At 39.3% G+C, this 19,218-nt stretch overlaps 1 protein-coding gene across 9 annotated transcripts in view; it reads right to left on the bottom strand.

The window, feature by feature from the left end:
• The window catches only part of LOC141774357 (stromal membrane-associated protein 1-like), a 91,909-nt gene extending 72,993 nt beyond the window's left edge, over positions 1-18,916 (bottom strand). For 4 of the 9 annotated variants that reach the window (XM_074646978.1, XM_074646979.1, XM_074646983.1 and 1 more), the window contains exons 1-3: positions 18,615-18,896; positions 2,419-2,552; positions 974-1,059 (exon numbers count right to left, since the gene is read on the bottom strand). In XM_074646978.1, the coding sequence (XP_074503079.1) occupies positions 974-1,059; positions 2,419-2,552; positions 18,615-18,732 (338 nt within the window). In that variant the 5' untranslated portion in view covers positions 18,733-18,896. Of the gene's footprint in view, positions 1-973; positions 1,060-2,418; positions 2,553-18,614 lie in introns of all 9 variants that reach the window. The other 5 variants (XM_074646981.1, XM_074646986.1, XM_074646982.1 and 2 more) reach the window with 4 other exon arrangements.
• Between the last annotated feature and the right edge of the window lie 302 nt (positions 18,917-19,218).

Genomic DNA, 19,218 nt, shown 5'->3' with positions numbered 1-19,218 from the left:
GCCAGGAGCACAGCTTTGCCTTGCTGCTGCTCCGGTCCCCGCTGGGAACCAACACCGACACCTCGCTGCTGAAAGGCCCAGGCCGTGTTGCTGGGCTCACTGGAGGGAAGAGAGGCACAGGAGAACCAGAACTAGGACTGCGCAGGGCAGACTGTCAGACCCTGCTGCTGCAGTAAAATGAGACGTTTTCGAAAGGGACTCAGGTGCTTGGAAACACTACCGCCTTTGTCCACAGGGACCGCCAAAATCAAGACAAAATGAAAGTTCCTCGTAGTAACTGTGACTATGTTCAATGTAATGTGTCTGTGAAAACACCGATGTAATGTGACTGGCACAGTAATGTTATTTTTGAACAGACGTAGCATATTGTACATGTATAACCCAATAGGAAAGGGGGAAGTTGACCGAGGTTCTACCGGGTTCAGAGCTTGCTCAACTGTTATTGGAGCACAGAGTGAAAAGGGGAGGGACTTAGGAAGGGTCAATTGAATATGGAAGACTTTGGAGCAACTTCATAAAAAAAAAAAAAAAAAGGGAATATCTTTTGGAAGAGATTGTGCTGAAGTTGTTCTTGAGGCTCGTGGTGAACGTGTTTAAGTGTTTTTTTCCTCTCATTTGTCACCCATCTGTATGTGACAACTATGGTGACATAAGTCATTTGTATGGAAATCTATGGTGACATTGGGAGCTTTAAGATTTGGATATAAATATAGGGTGGCATATATGTGATATGCAAATCTCTGCAAGGTGACAGAAGGGTGTGATATAGATGTGGTGACATGCAGTTTTAATGCACATCCAGTGGGACAGCAGCAGTTTATATGCAAGTGTTCGATGACGGGGAGTTTTTACACCAATTTATGCTGACATGTATTGTGACAAGCTGAGTTTTTATGTAAATGAAGTTGGGGTTGAATGAATGCAGGGGGCAGTAAATAGTCGAACACACAGAAAGCAGGTAGGAGGAGGATACTGGTCTGTCTGTGGCCGTCTGAAGCCCTCTGGTAGGTGGGCTTCATACAGCTGTTTGGCCCGGTTGTTGCCCATGTCCACCATACTCTGAAAGGAGAGGAATAAAGACAAATATATGTGTTGTTAAATACGAGCAAGGCAACCTTAAGAACATGTCAAACACACACAGCGAGTTCTTTCTTTCATCACATTTGCATTCAACTCTTTGACTCCCGTCCCATTCACGCTCACACACATACGAACACACAGAGTGAAAGACACACTGTGTCCGTATGTGTCGAGGCTAAATTAAGAAGAGGGTGATAAATGGGGTGATGATAGGAGAAGTGGAGGAGATGGAGTCAGAATAATCAGCCTTCCAGGATTAATTAGTCATTGAAAAACAGTGATTAACATTCAGAGAGAGACCCTTTTGACTCACACTCAGCTGATGGATAGGCACTACCTTGAAGACACACAAGCCTTTAACGCTGGGTGTGCGCACACACACACACAGCGAACAATTGGATATATTAACAACTGGATGATTGAATAAATTACTTGCTTTGCTTAGGTGAGTTTCACAGACACACACACACACACCAGTTCTTCTAATTTATTGTGTGTAATTGGATCAATGAGACATGCTGGTTACCCACAAAACACACCTATACACAGACTAATTACAGTTCTCTATATTCCCTAAGCATGGCTGTGTGTTTACACATGTATGCACGTCAAGGAATGTTTTTATGAAGAGAAAAAAAAACGCCACTTAATTTTAAATGTGTGCATTTGCAAATATTTTTGCCTATATGTTCAAAGGTTTTCAACACACTATGGCTGTCAACTAATATTCAAAATTTTAATATATATTCATATAGTAAAAAGAAAAAAGATATTCTAATAGTTTGAACCTTTTTTTTTTTTTAGGACGAATATTCAAACGTCATTTTTGGCCAATTTTGACAGCCCTACAACACACAGCAAATATCAGTGTATGAAAGGACAAGGAGATTGAGTGCCAGAGATTTAGGACCATGTTGATGGGGCATTTAATGTCTTAGTAATGTCAAAACTGTACAGATAGTAGGGATGCACCGATCAATCGGCCACCGGTCGAAACAGGCTATTGATCTGCTGATCGGCCATGACCAGCAAGCACGCACTGATGAGTTGTATTCATTAAAGTAAAGTTGATTCAATAAGAAACTCATTTAATACACTGAATCACTTTATTCAAATTGAGGATTTTGTTTGAGGATTTGTGATTTTCTTTAGGGTGATGGCGTCAGAAAATATAAAACCACTGCTTTAGGGTGTCACTTCTGTATTTCCATACTAGTGTGAGTGGTTTTGTGTGTGAAAGGTGTGTGTGTGTGTGTGTGTGTGTGTGTGTGTGTGTGTGTGTGTGTGTGTGTGTGTGTGTGTGTGTGTGTGTGTGTGTGTGTGTGTGGCTCTGTTTACCTGGATCTGCTCAGGAGTCCACTGGTCCAGATTGACAGATTTGACTCTGGAGATGTGGACTCCCAGGTTGCGGTGGATGCCGGCACAGCGGATGCACATGAACACCCCGAGGTTCCATGACGCCCATCGAGGACCTGGAACAGGAAAGAGAAAGAGAGATTTCTGCTTTAAAGCTGCTGGTTCAAATGTTAATGTAAAGGTCCTGCTGTGTTATCAGTTTAACTGACTCAGCTGCACCGAGGAGTAACTCCATCCCTACCAATGTAGATTCAGTCTTTCAATTCCCTTTCAATTAAAATCTAAATTATGGAAGTGATAGAACATTAAAACTCGGTCGTGTGACGAAAGAAGCAAAACGAGTGACCGCTATTCTCTCTAAACCTCAACACAGTCCGTCAAAAATGTGCTTCAAAAACTCAGAAGGTGACTCTCACTTCCACAAACTGGACAGACTGTTTGACTGACAGGGGATTTCTGCAGCAGCATGCAGGTACAGTACGCTATCAGAGTTGAACAGAGAGTCAAGAAGTTAATAAGAAAAGATAAAATCCAAACAGCACAAACATTTAAAGCCTTTACTTACTTTGGCGAAATTGTCTCACTTGAAAAACCCAGTTTAGTATTTCAGAACGTACACACTTCAACTTTAGGTTATCCCGAGACGTTTTGAAGACGTTCTTATCAAAAATTGCTGTGGAAGTAATATCCCAAATCCCTTCAATACATGTTAATGGGATTTTACGAAAGGAGCATAGTGGGGTTTGTATTATTTATGGATATAATTTGATAGCAGTTCCTGTGGTTTAAGAAATATTATATATAAAGTACAAGCACTATCAGTTATTAGTCATTTTAAAGCAAAAGAAAATGTGTAGATATACAATCGTTTATATTAAATGTACAAGCTGTGTTTAAAATTAGAAAGCTAATTTTTTTTTTTAAATTGCTGCAGACTTAGTGATTTAAGAAGGCTTCAAATTCGGTCTTTAAAGATGAAAAATTGTAAAATTCATGCACTTTTATTGCATGCATTCTCAATTACTTTCATTTTGTGGTTAATAGCATTAATTCAATGTCACTATAATTAAAAACCCATTTCTAAATATGAAAGGTACAATAAAAACAGACCTTTTAGCTCAATGAAAGCAGCTTTGAGTTTAATAAACTGGTTTTCAAAAGCTTTCATTAGCTTTAGGGTAAGAGAATTTTTTCATAAAGCCTAATCCTCGAAAACCAGAATTAAAACAAGAAAAACGTCACATTATCTATTACGTGTGGTATGACGACAGAGTGAACTATAGATCTAAACCCATAAACCAGCAACCTCCGTGTTCTGTGAGGTAAAATTACAGTGTTTTTTTTTCCAATGTAGTCTGGTGGCTTTGGCAAGAGCATAGATGACGGAAATATAGACTGTCTCGTGGCAAGGTAAAGTGGTAAAAATATTCTAAATATAGTGTCCACTTAAACTGATATTAAAAGGATCCCTTTAATATCAGTGATAACTATCCCTTTAACATCTCTGCAAACTTGGCCAGCCTGTATAAAGTGGGCATGATTATTGGATTTTCTGTCATGGAAAATTACAAAAATTGTCAGACGCAGCTCCGTTTAATTCTACAACTGAAAAAGGGTTTTCAGACGCTGTAAGACACTCCAAAAAGCCCTCTGAAGCAAAAAGAAGGCCATTAAACTCACTGAAACCCAGAATATCAGCACACTCAAGCAGAATCTCTTCAAAATATCTTGTTTGAGTGAGTTCAGGTTAAGAGCTCCCCATAGAAATCTGTCGTCCAAATGCATCATCCATCATATATAAAGTAGCACAAAACAACCCTTGCTCTGCCAAATCTCCATGGGGATGAATAGGAGATGGCACGGAAATGACAGTCAAATCATTTTAATGGGCTAGTGGCTACAGTCCCTCAGCGCCATCATTGGCTCCATCCCTCCCCGGACCGTGAAGCTTACTATCTGTCAATTTGACGATTGAAAGCGACTTTGAACACAGCAAGTGCAAAGGATCAACTTTTATGGATCCGGGCTACGTAATGGTGGTGCAGCAGGGACGGTCGGATGGCAGAGCAGGAATGCACGCAGTCTAGTGGGCTTGCCTTGCCTCGAGTAAGAGCATCAGTGTGTTAATGCAGTGGCACTAATGCGCTAGACGGCCTAAAGGAGCATTAAGGCAGGGATGACTGAGTGTTAAGCCTGAATCAAGCAGCTCAGCCATTGTAAGCTGGACTCTATCTGTATGGATTGGACTTCACTTTGGTCTGCTCTTAGATAACCTCTCTGAACACATTCGCCAAAACAAACATAGTAGTTCTCAACTACATACACTGACACACAGAGCATATGTGCATACCCTCATATGTGCATGTGTATGCATGCAGTGGCTGGAAATAAAAAAATTTGCAGATCATCATGACATTTTCTTCACAGTAGGATTCTCATTCCTTCTGAGTATTTCTATTACTGTGAGAAAATCAATTGAGCGCTTCAGCGGGCTCCGACTGTATTTAGAAAAGTGAACGTCTCGCACAAATTATTCTCTAAATATCAAGTACGTTACAGTAGAAAGACTTTCATCTGCGTCTTGCAGGCTAAACTGTGCTGCGTTGTTTTAACCAGTCAGTCACATTTATCGCCGAGATGATGAGCAGCACCGATGCTCTTTAGTGCTCTGACTGGTGAACTCCAGTGATGACCAGCAATCCCTCTGAGTCACTTAGTGTAATCTGATTATTCCTCACTTTTGGCAGCAACCACAAAGTTCATGTAAATGTCCATTCAGGTTTCCTTTTCCTTTATCATCACTGTGGTAGGTAGGTTTTTAGAACGCAAACTAGGGGTGGGCGATATGGCCAAAATCTTTTGTCGTCATTTTATATCACAATACAGTAATTGTTCTATGAATTTAGATACCGAGTACCGATCCGATACCAGTGTTTAATTAATAAGCTGTATGCCTCACTGTGTGGAAATGACTGCATGGGATCATTCTTTTATGTGTAAGAAAACATCAGGCTTGACTTAAACAATACTTTCCTAACTTTTTCAAACATTTTTTCACAAAATGTAACAAATAAATATAGAGATATAAATATACTGAATTGTTATTTATTATTAAAATAATAAATCGTACACCAGCAACTTGGTAAAAAAATCTTCAAAATTAACAGGAATTACATTTCAAGTGTAAACCTGAAATAAAAATTTCAGTAAATATTGTATATAATATATAAACATAGAATTGAATTTAATAGATCGGCCCCATTGTCACCGATATCCGCTCCAGCTATTTGAGTCAGCATCGGCCCGATATCCGATTTGGTATTGGTATCAGTGCATCCCTAGAAACTAGCAATTGAGACCATAAACTCATGTTTACAATGTTAACTGAGGTAATAAATCACGTGAGAAGTAGGCTCATTTGCTCATAGACTTCTATACAATTAGACTCTTTTTTGCAACCAGAGGAGTCGCCCCCTGCTGGCTATTAGAAAGAATGCAAGTTTAAAGCACTTGTGCATTTGCTTCACTTCTCAGACCGTAGGTTGCCTCCTGGTCAGGCTATAACTTGGACCAATCAGTAACACATACTATATCAGCCTCTTAGCTTTCATTCATCCTCGAGACAAATATGTCACTTTGAAGTCAAAGCGGTTGAGACAAAGCTAACAGAGAGCACTGTAATGGTGAATAGTGAATCTTTTATCATTCTAATAAGTATATGTAAATTTTGTATGTACGTTAGTACGTAGAGATTTCATTTACATGATGGAAATGAAAAGAACTTGATGAAAAAAGAACAATGTCACTGGTTTATGCCTGAATAATAAGGTCCATGACTCCAAACTAAGTGGTAGCAGGGTGTCTAAACTGAAAAATATTTCTACTAGGGTGAGCAACACAAGCTGTTTTTATCTATGCTCGAATTACATGCACTTTGGGGTAATGATAAACTTTTGTGGCAGCTGCAATACAATAGCAATTGTTTAAAAGAGGAGCCTTGGCTGTGGAGGGTAAAAGCCACTCTGATTTATGAGCGCTGACCTACTGCACTGGTCTGTATCTATTAACCTACGGTTTGCTGTTTGGATGCTGTTCTATTCTGAATCAGCTGTTTCTGTCTGTTGCCCTTTTCTAAAACAATAACCACTGTTTTCAGAATCCATAATTCCTGAAGTAAAAACAATCATTTCCCCCCCAACATTAAAGGTACAGTGTGTAGGATTTGGTGGCATCTAGAGGTGTAGTTGCAGATTGCAACCAACTGAGTACCCCTCCGCTCACTCCTTCCTCTCCAAAACGGCGGTAAGCTGAGCCGCTGAGAACAAAAATGTGGTAACGCCGTTCGCCTCGCTCCGAGGCCATCCTTACCATAATAATACTACTTGAGGATAGGGATGCTCCGATACTGGATCGGATATCAGGCTGCTACTGACTTAAATAGCTGGATCGGGTATTGGTGACAACGGGGACGATCTATCCAATTCAGTTCTATGTTAATATACATTATATACTGGAATTTTAAATTCCTGTTTAAATTTTGACCAATTTGTTGCTGCATTAAAAAGGTTTGCACTTGATTCCTGTTAATTTTGAAGATTCTTTACCAAGTTGTTGGTGTACAATTACATCTCAGTAAATGTATATCTATGTATTTATTTGTTACATTTAGTTTTACAAAGTTAGGAAAGTGATGTTTAAGTCAAGCCTGATGTTGCCTTACACATAAAAGAATGATCCCAGTCACTTCCACACAGTGAGGCATACAGCTTATTAATTAAACACTGGTATCAGATTGATACTCGGTATCTGCTGATACCCAAAGCCCAGGTATCTGTATCGAGACTGAAAAGCCGGATCGGTGCATCCCTACTAGGAGCAATGGAAGTCACGCGGCGGCTCACGTTACCGCAGTTTCACAAGCGTTTCACAAGCGTTTCGAAGAACTATGGTGGCCTTCAGGTAACGTAAAAACGCGAAAGTCTCTCTCTAGAGCCAGTGTTTGGTTTGTCCGTTCTGGGCTACTGTAGAAACATGGCGGAGCAACATGGCAGATTCCGTGGAGAGGACCCGCTCCCTCCGTAGACATGAAGGACTCATTCTAAGCAAACGAAAACACAACGATTCAGGTGATTAAACACCACAGAAAACATAGTTATTAATATTATATTCCATTTCTGCTAATAGCTCCTCCGAAATGTTACACACTGGTCCTTCAAAATGACCTTCCCAGAGTCTTCAAATGAATGAATAAATGCAACCGATCACTATGAACTGAATAGGATCAGTAGCTTCTGAATCATTAGTATCTGTTCAGATTCAATAACAGTTTTATTATGCTATGCATCTTTACACGTGCTCTGCGTTGAAGTTTGGACAAAAATAGACGGCTGAATTGAGTTCTCTCAGTAGACATGAGCCCTGCAGTCCACACACACACACACACACACACACACACACACACACACACAGAAAGAATACAAACACACCAATGCTAATTTGTAGACTGCTGACCTGATTAGACACAAATGAGCTCTTCTCTCACACACACACACTCGCACGCACGCACGTACGTACGAACACGCGCATGCCTGCACAAAAAGAAAAAGATACCAATGCGGATGACATCACAGGCATCGCATCACATAGATTTTTACCTGCATGCACACAAACAGAAACACACTGAGACAAACAAAAGTCCTCCCAGCTGAGAGACACACAGACAGACAGTCTGGAGGAGTGACAGCACAACTTTCCTACTGGTTGGGGGGGGCGGGGGGGGGGTGTCCAGCCAAGCATGAAATTAAAGCCCCAACTGTCAACCTGAGGACAGGACGAGGACTGACGGGTGTGTGTGTGTGTGTGTCTGTGTGTGTGTGTATGTGTGCGACGGTGGCAGCAGGGTGGGGACGGCGACCACACAGTAGTAGGGGTGTAAGAAGAAATCGATACACTTGAGTATCGCGATATTATGTTGTATGAAGAAATTGAGAAGTTAGGACTTATTTTTACAACTGAAATTACATTTTTGTCATTACAGAGAGAGTAAAGTACTGAAAAAAAAGAACTGGGTACTGGTACCGAATTCCAGGTACCGGTACGGGTGCAAATGTGAACGGTATCCAACCCTACACTCAGCCCTAGACCATAGATGAGGTGTCGTTCTCTTCCATAGAGATAAATCTGTGACCCTCTTCTTTTCATTCCTGCAGACCATTATGCTGTTTGGTGTTTAGACTTTGTGTGAAAATGCTCTGAAGCAACAAAATAAACAAGGAGCATCTGTATTTACTGATGTGATTCCTGCGAGCTTATTCAATCAATATTTGCGAGCAAGAACAAAAGTCTGCGACGAAAAGTCAGGGACGGAGTCAAGATACAATGTTTAGAGCTTTAACGCTGAAAGACGCAGGTTTTGTTGACTTGAACCATGCCTGACTTGACTCATACAAATACTGCGGTACTAATAATACTGTAATCTTTATCTGCTCTGAACCACAGCACCCAGAAATCACAGCCCCCTTTTTCTGTTTGAATCATCTTTTATCATCATTTTAGTCTAATGGCTCTTTAGGTTTAATGTCCTTCCATTACTTTGTCTTAATGTCCTCTTGTAAAACACCCTGAAAGCTCAGCGTTAACTCTGTACATACCCTTATATTCATAGTTCTTTACATTATGTTTGGCTGAAACCTATTCATTTTTACTTGGAACGAGAAACAACGGTTAATGTTACTGCATAAAGGCTGAACGGTGCCACAGGCAAGAAAATAAACCATCGCTGTGCTGAAATTCAGTAGTAATTTCCTTTAAAAGAAGTTGAACAACCTCCAGTTCCTTCCCTAATTAATAAAATATCCTCTTAGTAAATCGCTGGACGGCTGCCAAAATGTTGAGCGCGGGCCGGAGGAGAGTGGAGAATCATTGAGTGAGGAGCAGGACGCTGAGGGGGGAAAATAAGGCAACGTTGCTGTGCTGCTCCCTGCTGGTCCATTAGTGTGATTCACTGTCAGCAGTAATGAGGAGGAGTGCTCCGACAAGGGGAAATGTTTTCCTCTTTATTATTACAATAATAAAAACTCAACATCTAGTCTTATTGTTTGTTCTTAAACAAATGGAGGAACATTGCGGTCTATAAATCATGACAGGTGGATACTAAGTGAAACCATTATCAGAGGTAATAAAGACTCGAACAGCTAGAGGGATACACACAGGGAGTGAAGGCAGATACTAGAACTGAAATAATAACTTTTAGTCTACAATCTGGCGTGTGGTTTGTTTCATTATGTTTTTTTCTACTCGAGCAACAGCGAGCCTGTAGGCCTCAAGATTTACAATCTCTCAAACTGTTCAGCATTTTAAATTCAGACAACAGACAGCAAACGTCAAGGATGGAGAGAGTGAAGCTACAGGAGTCCATCTGCTGGTGATAGAAAGCAGTGTAGTAAAGTTAACACTCAAAACCAGGACAATCTGCTGCTGAAACTATCAGTCAGTTGACAGAACATGTAAACATATTTTTTAGGGCTGCAACTAATGATTATTTTCGTTGTCTATTGATCTGTTGATTACTTTCTCGATTAATCGATTAGTTGTTTGGTCCATAAAATGTCAGAAAATGGTGAAAAAAGCTCAAGATGACGTCCTCAAATGTCTTGTTTTGTCCACAACTCAAAGATATTCAGTTTACTGTCACAGAGGAGGAAAGAAACCAGAAAATATTCACATTTAAGAAACTGTAATCAGAAAAATTTGACTTATTTTTCTTTAAAAATTACTCAAATTGATTAATCAATTATCAAAATAGTTGGCAATTAATTAAACGGCCGCTGAGTCAAGTGCGACACCTAGTGGTAAAATACGGTATACCGGTCCGGTGTTTGGCTTAAATATCAAACCGGTTTTGATACTTTTTGCTCTGACACAACCCTAACCCATTAGTCAAATGCTCTGGCAAAAGTAAGAAAAAAATATTTTTGCCAGGTGGGTAAAGGGGGGAGTCAATGGCCACTTCCCCACCTCCTACCCCCCTACTTCCGGCACACTTGCTCTGACCACACCCATCTTCAAACTCTTCAAAATATAAGCAGCTTATATTGCCATGATGACACACACACAGAGACTCACAAGGTGAAAACAATACCAGCGTCACACTAAATTGACTCAGTTGATAAAAACAGTATAGATAAGTTTCACTTTCAGTTCAGTTTCCGTCATAAAATATTGTAATTATAAGCGTACACTTTAACTGATATTGCTTTCTTTTATGTGGCTAAATTATGTTTTGCTGCTGGCCCCATCCACAGCAGTACATTGCTTTACTCTCATGTCGGTACTCCTGTCTGTTTCTCCAAACTGGACACTTGCCGACCGTCATCTACTGTCGGTAATACACTACTATGGATAAGTACCTCATACAACTCCACTTCCAAACACCAAAACCATCCCTTTAATGTGTTCTGAGAGAATGTGTCAGAGAGAAATGTCAGACCAATATCACTTTAAAGTATATTGTTGTAGTATCATGGCTATTAGCTGTTGAGTGAGAACACTGAGGTACAGTAATCAGTATGATTGATGGCCGACATTAGCTCAAACAATAACAACACAGAAGTCTCCTTCCATCATACTGACGTAAAGCTGACCTTGTGCAGAAACTATAAATGCTTCAACGCAGAAATAAACCAAGCTTTTCATTGTATAAGACAAAAAACGGGTCCATTGTGGGTTTCAGAGGGTTAAAAAAACATTAACTTTATGTGACATTGAACCGAACCACCCCTTTACAGTAACAGCAGGCTGAGCTGCAGCTTCTCTCTGATGACCGTCTCCTTCCCTGGACACTGCAAGGCTAACCTGTCCTTCACACCTTTAAAAGGTGGACAATAGCAGGTGTGTGTGCAAGCTGCTGGGTCCAAATTAGTGTGTGAGTGTGTGAGTGTGTGAGTGTGTGAGTGTGTGAGTGTGTGAGTGTGTGAGTGTGTGTGTGTGTGTGTGTGTGTGTGTGGGCGTGAGGGCCTGTGCCAGTTTCTTATATGTGTGTGTGTGTGACAGCAGAGAGGGACCAAGGACAGGTCGTCAGAGCGCTGAGTGCCCTGCAGGCGCTTGCCAAGATCTGCTGTGCCAGCAGCACAGAGGAGAGCTGCATGTGCCAGCTCAGAGCAGCGCCAGCCACAAATCACGATTCACAACACACACACACACACTGCCATGAAGCATGTGTGTGTGTCACATTGGTGAAAGGATTGTTTTAAAACCAAAGGCGAAAATTATAGTCTGGACTCTAAGTAGTGGACGGACTGAGATGCCAAGGAGGACAGGAAAATGGAATTGCAATCAATATGGACTCCATTCCTCTCTCTCTCTCCCTCTCTCTCACACACACACACACACACACACACACACACAGAGAGGAAATGTAGGGCAGTGTGTGTGTGTAGACAGGACACAGGAGTCAGGGTGGAATTACAGCCGAGAGGCTAAGGTGAGTCACCACACTGCGGTGGTCAGTGCAGTCAGTGTGTCTGGGTGTGGCAGGACCGCCACACCCAGACACACTGACTGCAGCAGGAGGACAGATATTGTTCGGCCAAACCCTAAAACAAACTGATCAATCAAACCAAAGCTCTGGACTCCGAGTAGTCAATCAGCCATGGAGGGAATGCTTGTTTTAAAAATCAATAAAAGCTAATACACTGCCTCTGCTGTGCTTCGGAGTGCACTGCATCCAGTGGAGACGTCCACGCTCAAACTCAAAGAGAGAAAATGTCAGAAAAGTTGACAAAAACAATCTCCAGGTCCACGTACAGAAGTTCAGTTATGAAAAAGTGTACTTATTTGTGCTGCAACGATTAATCGATTAGTTATCAACTATTAAATTAATCGCCAACTATTTTGATAATTGAACGTTGTTTGTGTTATGGTGTGACTCACCAAAGTCACACCATAACACAACCGATCAAGGCACCAGCAACCCCTGAGTTCTGTGAGGTCAAATTACTGTTTTTTTCAATGGAGTCTGGTGGCTTTGAAGAGAACATAGATGGATACAACGGCTTCAGTTCCCCATCGGAAAGGGCTGTCTAACGGCAAGGTAAAACGATGAAAATATTCTAAATATAGTTTACACTTAAACTGATATTGATTTTTTTTAGGTGGGTCTTTCTTTTAGGTGGCTAAAATATGTTTTGCTGTCGGCCCTGTCAGCAGTACAGCAGTACATTGCTTCATTGCATTGCTGTGCGGTAACTCCTTCTCTAAACTGGGGGCGTGCCCACCATCATCTCCTGTAGGTAATACACTGACTATGGATAAGTACCTCATAAAACCCCACTTCAAAACACCCAAACTATCCCTTTAACATTTTGGGGGAGAATATAATTGGCTACTTCTGAACAATATTATAATTGTGATTTAAACTGCTATGTGGACTACATAATGAGATGGTTGGTAGATAAAACAACATCTATCAAATATAAACTTATCATGTTTCTGTATGAAAACAATCATGAAATTATGCAGTTGATTGACACTAACCCCTCCCAGAGTTTTCTTTTTCAAACTATAGAAAAACACAACTTCAAACAAAGTACACTTTGATCATCTACAGACACATTTAGCTTAAATTTAGTAAGAGATCTTTTGCATGACTTAATGTGTAATGATATTTATTTTTAGCTACCTGCAGTATTTGTCCACTTTTCCACAACGCATTCAATCTAACACTTAATTTATTAAAATTAATTTGAACACAACTCATATAAAGTTAGGAGGCTGAGATGCAACAGGTGAGGCTGAGAGTGAGGATTAAGAGCGCCATCTGCTGCACCACAAGGTAAACTATTTCATATGGTCTATTGCACTGTACATTTTGAATTTGAACAGGTCATTAAAGTAACAATATTTTTTTTTTTTCCACATGTTGGAATTTCAAATAAAAAGGGACAGCCCTGCTGCTTGTCTTGTGCCAGAAAATCAGCACCATCATTTATTTTCTACTGCTTTGGTGTTGCTTTTTATGTTGCTAATGAGTTAACCTAAGTAAAGCTCATCAATTAATCGATTAGTTGTCAACTATTAAATTATCGCCAACTATTTTGATAATCAATTAATCAGTTTGAGTATTTATTTTTAAGAAAAACAAAGAATTAACAAAATATACTTGGATTCCAGCTTCTTAAATGTGAATATTGTCTGGTTTCTTTACTCCTCTATGACAGTAAACTGAATATCTCTGAGTTGTGTACAAAACAAGACATTTGAAGGCGTCATCTTGGGATTTGGGGAAAACTGATTGACATTTTTCACCATTTTCTGACATTTTATAGACAAAAGAACTTGTTAGAATGCCCGAGTCAAGGAGGAAATGAGGATCAGTCCACAACTGGATGGCATTTCAGCATAGAAGCATAGAAGCATAGAAGCATTTTAATTTTATTTTACCACACCCGTCACAAATGTTGGCCTTCACCTTAGTGTTCCCCAAATTGACTTAAATTCACCAGCTTTATATACTCCCTTCAATTGGCCCATACCATTTCCCATATCCAATACCACGCACAAATATACAAAAATATACAAATCTATGTACATAAAACCATTTCCCAAATATAAATCCTCTTAATAAATATATACACACACACCTAAATATCTTCATTAAATATCAATAAATATTTCCCTTGAATAAATACATTTAAAACAGTCCCGCCGAACTCCCCTCTACCCACTTCCCACTGGTTTCGCCCACCCGGAACTTTTAAAAAGTGCGCGAGTCCCCGGGGATCTCTTTCGCCCGCACACCTTGGGAAACGAAAACAGGCAGAGGTAAATTACGCATGTTATTGACCGTTTTAATGTCAATCTATAATCTTTAATCTACATTACCTTCCTTCACTACTGGGTATAATTAGAAGTGTATTTTAATACGTATTTTGGTGTTTTACAGGAGAACGAGGAGGAGGAAGTACGCCAGCCTCACCCCACTGAAATATATCAACAATAAATAAACTAATTAATAAATACATCCGTGTGTTCATTTAACATGTAACATTAAGTGTATTCAATAACCCATTATGTATAGTAATTATAGTTAAACATACTATAATTACTCCAGTAACGGCGAGTCGTCGTTACTAACTCATTGATTAATCGAGAAAATACGCAACAGGTTAATCGCCAATGAAAATAATCATTAGTTGCAGCCCTAAACCTGAGTATAACTTAATACGTAGTGTACTAATTGTGAAGGGTTAAATGAAAATAAATAGAAACTGACCATGTTCACCATGCTTTTCTTTTGAGACTTTTTTTCTTTTGAAGTCTTTCATATAAGAGTTGGTTTCTGCAGGCGTTAACTGGTCGGTATCAACTTCTTATCATTTTGCACTTGAAATCGACTTTATGATTGTCACTAACAGAGTGAAAACAAGGTAAGAATTAAAAGTTATTTAGATTTGCATTTATTTATTTAAGAGTGACCATGTTTACCCATTTCCGTGCAAGACTGTGATTGCTTCACACAATACGTTGCTCTTACGGTTAACTGATTTCAACATTGGACTCATGAGGCTTTTCCCCCCCCCAACACCCATTTATTGTTTGGATAAAAATAGCTGTGACATAGTGAATGTGACTCATCGGGGCTGGATGCTGCTGCTGCTTTATGAGTAACATCAGTAAACATGCCTCAGGCTGCAGGGTCACTGACTGATGCAGAAAACACTAATCAGTAGAGCAGATTTTTAAAGCAGTTCAGCTGCTATAATCATATATAGTCTGGATACGAATCAGCAGTGAGTTGATAGATATACAATTAAACTTTTATCTCTGCAGGGGTGAATATATACTTGTGTTGGAGAAATTGGCACTTGAATTGAGTCACACTTTTTCACAGCTTTTTCTTTTACAGTTTCTGGCGGTAATGCCAGATGTGTCAAATAAAAGGGGGAGTGAACTATGAGTTGAAGAAGATTATAATCCCGTCAACCACCAATGTGAATAAAAACAAACTATATTTAAAGAAAAAAGATGTCTCCTTGCAAAAGCATCATTTAAATTAGCATGATATTGATCGTGACCGTTCCTTACCTTGGAAACTAGTTTGATTTTTTTTTTTAAATGCCTTAACTCATCAAACATAAAAGCGCCCTTGTATGCCACTGGTAAGCATTTAAGATAAATTGAGCAAGGTGAAACACTATCTGTAAACAGGTACTGAAGTCTACATTAATCAGACACATAGAAAATAAATCAGGACATTCTACAGACATTTTAAGGAAAAGCCTGTATCTAAAATTGTGATATAATGGACAATAGAGCAAAAAGTGCATTTCATTTTTGACCTTTCCTAGATCACACAGGTGACACTTTATATTCTCCTGTGGAATTGAGTGGAAGCGTCCAGTTTCCACCATCAGAAGCAAGATACCACAACTTTACTGTGTAAATGTGTTTGTATGGCAAAATTACTTTTGGTCTGATAGGGTTACTCTACTCTATTCTGCAAAACTGTGGGTAATTTAGATCGAGGTGAATTTACCTTCCACTTACACCGATCAGCCATAACATTAGGACAGCATGGGCACCACTTAACACCAGGCTAGAATCATGAAATGCTATATAGATTAACATCAAGGATGAGAGGAGGGAGATGAGTATAACTGATATTAAATGAACAAAAGATGCAGAATCGGCAGCAAATCATGATCAAAACCTGTTCACTGGCAGAGGAAGGGCTGGTGGTACTACAGATTACACCCTGTTAGTGTCAGATGATGGCAGCATAGGCATGATGGTGGTGATGACGCAAAAGGCATTTAATCTCAGTCATAGGTAGCCCAGATACGAGCCGTTCAAACTCCACTCAAAAGTCTGGGAATTTTCAATACTTATGTGCAAACATACAATTAGGTTAAGATGTTTAGGTAACAGATAACACCCTGTGTCAATTTTGCTAAATCAATTGTGCAAAAACATGCTTTTTGTTGTTTTTACCACTCACTGCTAGGAATCCTTAAGTAAAGGCATGCACATTTTTAAGTGATGCTATTGGAATACATTGCTGTTTGATGTATTGGGTGTTTGCCGAATTAAGGACTGATTCCTAAATATTTATGAAACCTCCTTTATGAAACTGTATTTCAGAGTCAGTGCAAGATAATCTTAAACTTTCAGATTTGTGAATGGAGTTTTGACTGGGGGGTGGTTTTTGCTCAAGAGGGCATGTAGAGCCAGAGGGAAGGTGTTGGCTGCAGCTGCAAACAAACCTTCAGTATCTGATGCTGATGTGTTTTTCTACATTCAACGAGCAAATGACACCTGTAATTTAACGTTGCCTCCACAGGACACGCACGTTTTCCGCTCATAAATAAACCAGTCAAGGACATGACATCGATACTGTCGGGCAAAACAAGCATGCGTCAAGCTACCAGCAGCCATACAGCACAAAACAGGAACTACAGGCCATCTGATTTCAAAATAAACATGCATTACAGAGGGTAAACTTATTTAAAAAGGACAAAACACATGGTGAGAAGGACAAATATACAACATTAAAACCTCATAAACAAAAGAACACCATCAGCCTCACATGCTCACCAATAAATTAAAATCTGAACATTGCTCATCCTGTAATTTGTCAAGGATTCAAAGTGTAATTACAGTTATTTAAAATGTGATGTAAACAATAATAAAGCGAGTCAAAAATGTTAAACTAACATTTCATCTGAATTTTCAATAAATGTTTAACAAAATCATGCAGAAAATGTGATTTTAAGGCTGTCAAAGTATGCGTGATAATAATGCATTAACGCAAATTTGTTTGAACGCCACTAATTTCTTCAACGCATTAACGCAACTTGCAATTTTTAGGTTGTGGGCTCAGTTTTAAAGCTAGACTGAAGATACTGGTATCATATGAAACTAAAAAACTTAAGGAATCTATTGGTACTAACCATGTCATACTAGTCACAAGGGACGTTAAAAAGCGCTCCAAACTTTTGGCGAGGAAACACTGGCCTGTCCATTCTCAAAGGTGTCCCTTGACCTCTGACCTCAGGATATGTGAATGTAAATGGGTTCTATGGGTACCCACGAGTCTCCCCTTTACAGACATGCCCACTTTATGATAATCACATGCAGCTTGGGGCAATTCATGGTCAAGTCAGCACACTGACAGCTGTTGTTGCCTGTTGGGCTGCAGTTTGCCATGTTATGATTTGAGCATATTTGTTATGCTAAATGCAGTACCTGTGAGGGTTTCTGGACAATATTTGTTATTGTTTTGTGTTAATTGATTTCCAATAATAAATATATACATACATTTGCATAAAGCATATTTACCCACTCATGTTGATAAGAGTATTAAATACCTGACAAATCTCCCTTTAGGGTACATTTTTAACAGAAAATTTGTAATTAATTTTAGACTAATCACGATTAATTTATGGACTAGTTTTTCGGAATAAAATGTTATATGAATCAGGCTATGAATGATATATGAACAAACCCCTCAGTGAAAACCTTTAGAATATAGATAAGAATGAAACTGTAAAGTTTTGGTGTGGAGATTTCTGGCTCAGTCAAAGTATTCAGAGCGCCGCTCACTCAGGTACTACGAATACTACGAGTATTTACTTTACTAACATACTACAGATCAGAGTAACAGCAGCTTCTTAAGTACTGTACAGGGTAGTCTTTAACATATAGTTACTGTGTTATCGCCTCCATTTACTGCCTTTATCTCTAAATTAGTTCTTTATCCTGGGTATGTATATATACTACTATATATGTACAGGGTAATTTTTGGCATATAATTCCTGTGTTAATAAAAATCTTTATTATCTTTATTATATAAAACAATGCAAGAGCTAGACGTGGGGGATTTTATTTTGAAAATGCTGAACGGAAGTTGTGTATTTTTTGCAGTTACTTGTTCAAATGTCGCTCAATAGTGGTCGTTTATGGCTTAATTCTGACTAAACAAGCTATAAATGTTTGTACTATACAACATAAATATACTAGAAATTAAAAAAAAACATATTTTTAATCATAATTACACACTTATCTATTAAACTAAGAGGCTAACAGAGATGTAGCTCCTCTCAACTGACATCTGATTAACCGTTAATCTCTATACTCACACGGTTCATGTCGGTTAAAACAGTAATCATAGTCAGACTCACCTTTCGCCTCACAGTCAGCACAGAACTTGTTGTGTTGTTCTCTCAGCAGGTTAGACAGGATGACCTGATGCTGCTCGTTCAGTTTCTGAGCTTTCTCTCGCTCCGACCGCGTCGTCATCTCGACCAAAAGTTAGTTAGTTAGTTAGTCCTGCTTGTGTGTAAACACGGAGTCCTCAGGTTGTGTTGTTATAAAGAGAGAGACATGTCCTCCTGGTAGAGTCACTGTGACTGTCTGTAGCTAGCAACCTGCTAACAAGCTACTGAGCCAAGCAGCATCATCATCCCTGCTGCCTTCAGAGACTGTCGGAATTTTCATAACTACACATGAACAGTTTTATTAGCCAAGTATGTTTTGGACACATTTTGGTTTCCAGTAGCTCTAAATCTATTACATGCTAATGTACAAGATACACACAGAGATGACATTAAGCTTAAATAAGGACGGCAAACCAACAGAGATAAGCAGACATAAACATAGCCTATAGCTATTATGTGCAAGCATGTACTGTAGATGAAAGCCTATATATAAAACACTTTGAGCTGCAGCTTACATATTAAATAAATCTTATTATATCATTGCATTATATTGGATCCACTGTGCAAT

The sequence above is a fragment of the Sebastes fasciatus genome, chromosome 9 (genome assembly GCF_043250625.1).
Source record: "Sebastes fasciatus isolate fSebFas1 chromosome 9, fSebFas1.pri, whole genome shotgun sequence".
Taxonomy (NCBI): domain Eukaryota; kingdom Metazoa; phylum Chordata; class Actinopteri; order Perciformes; family Sebastidae; genus Sebastes; species Sebastes fasciatus.
Note: the sequence above shows the minus strand (reverse complement) of the source record. Positions and strands in the feature narration are given on the sequence as shown.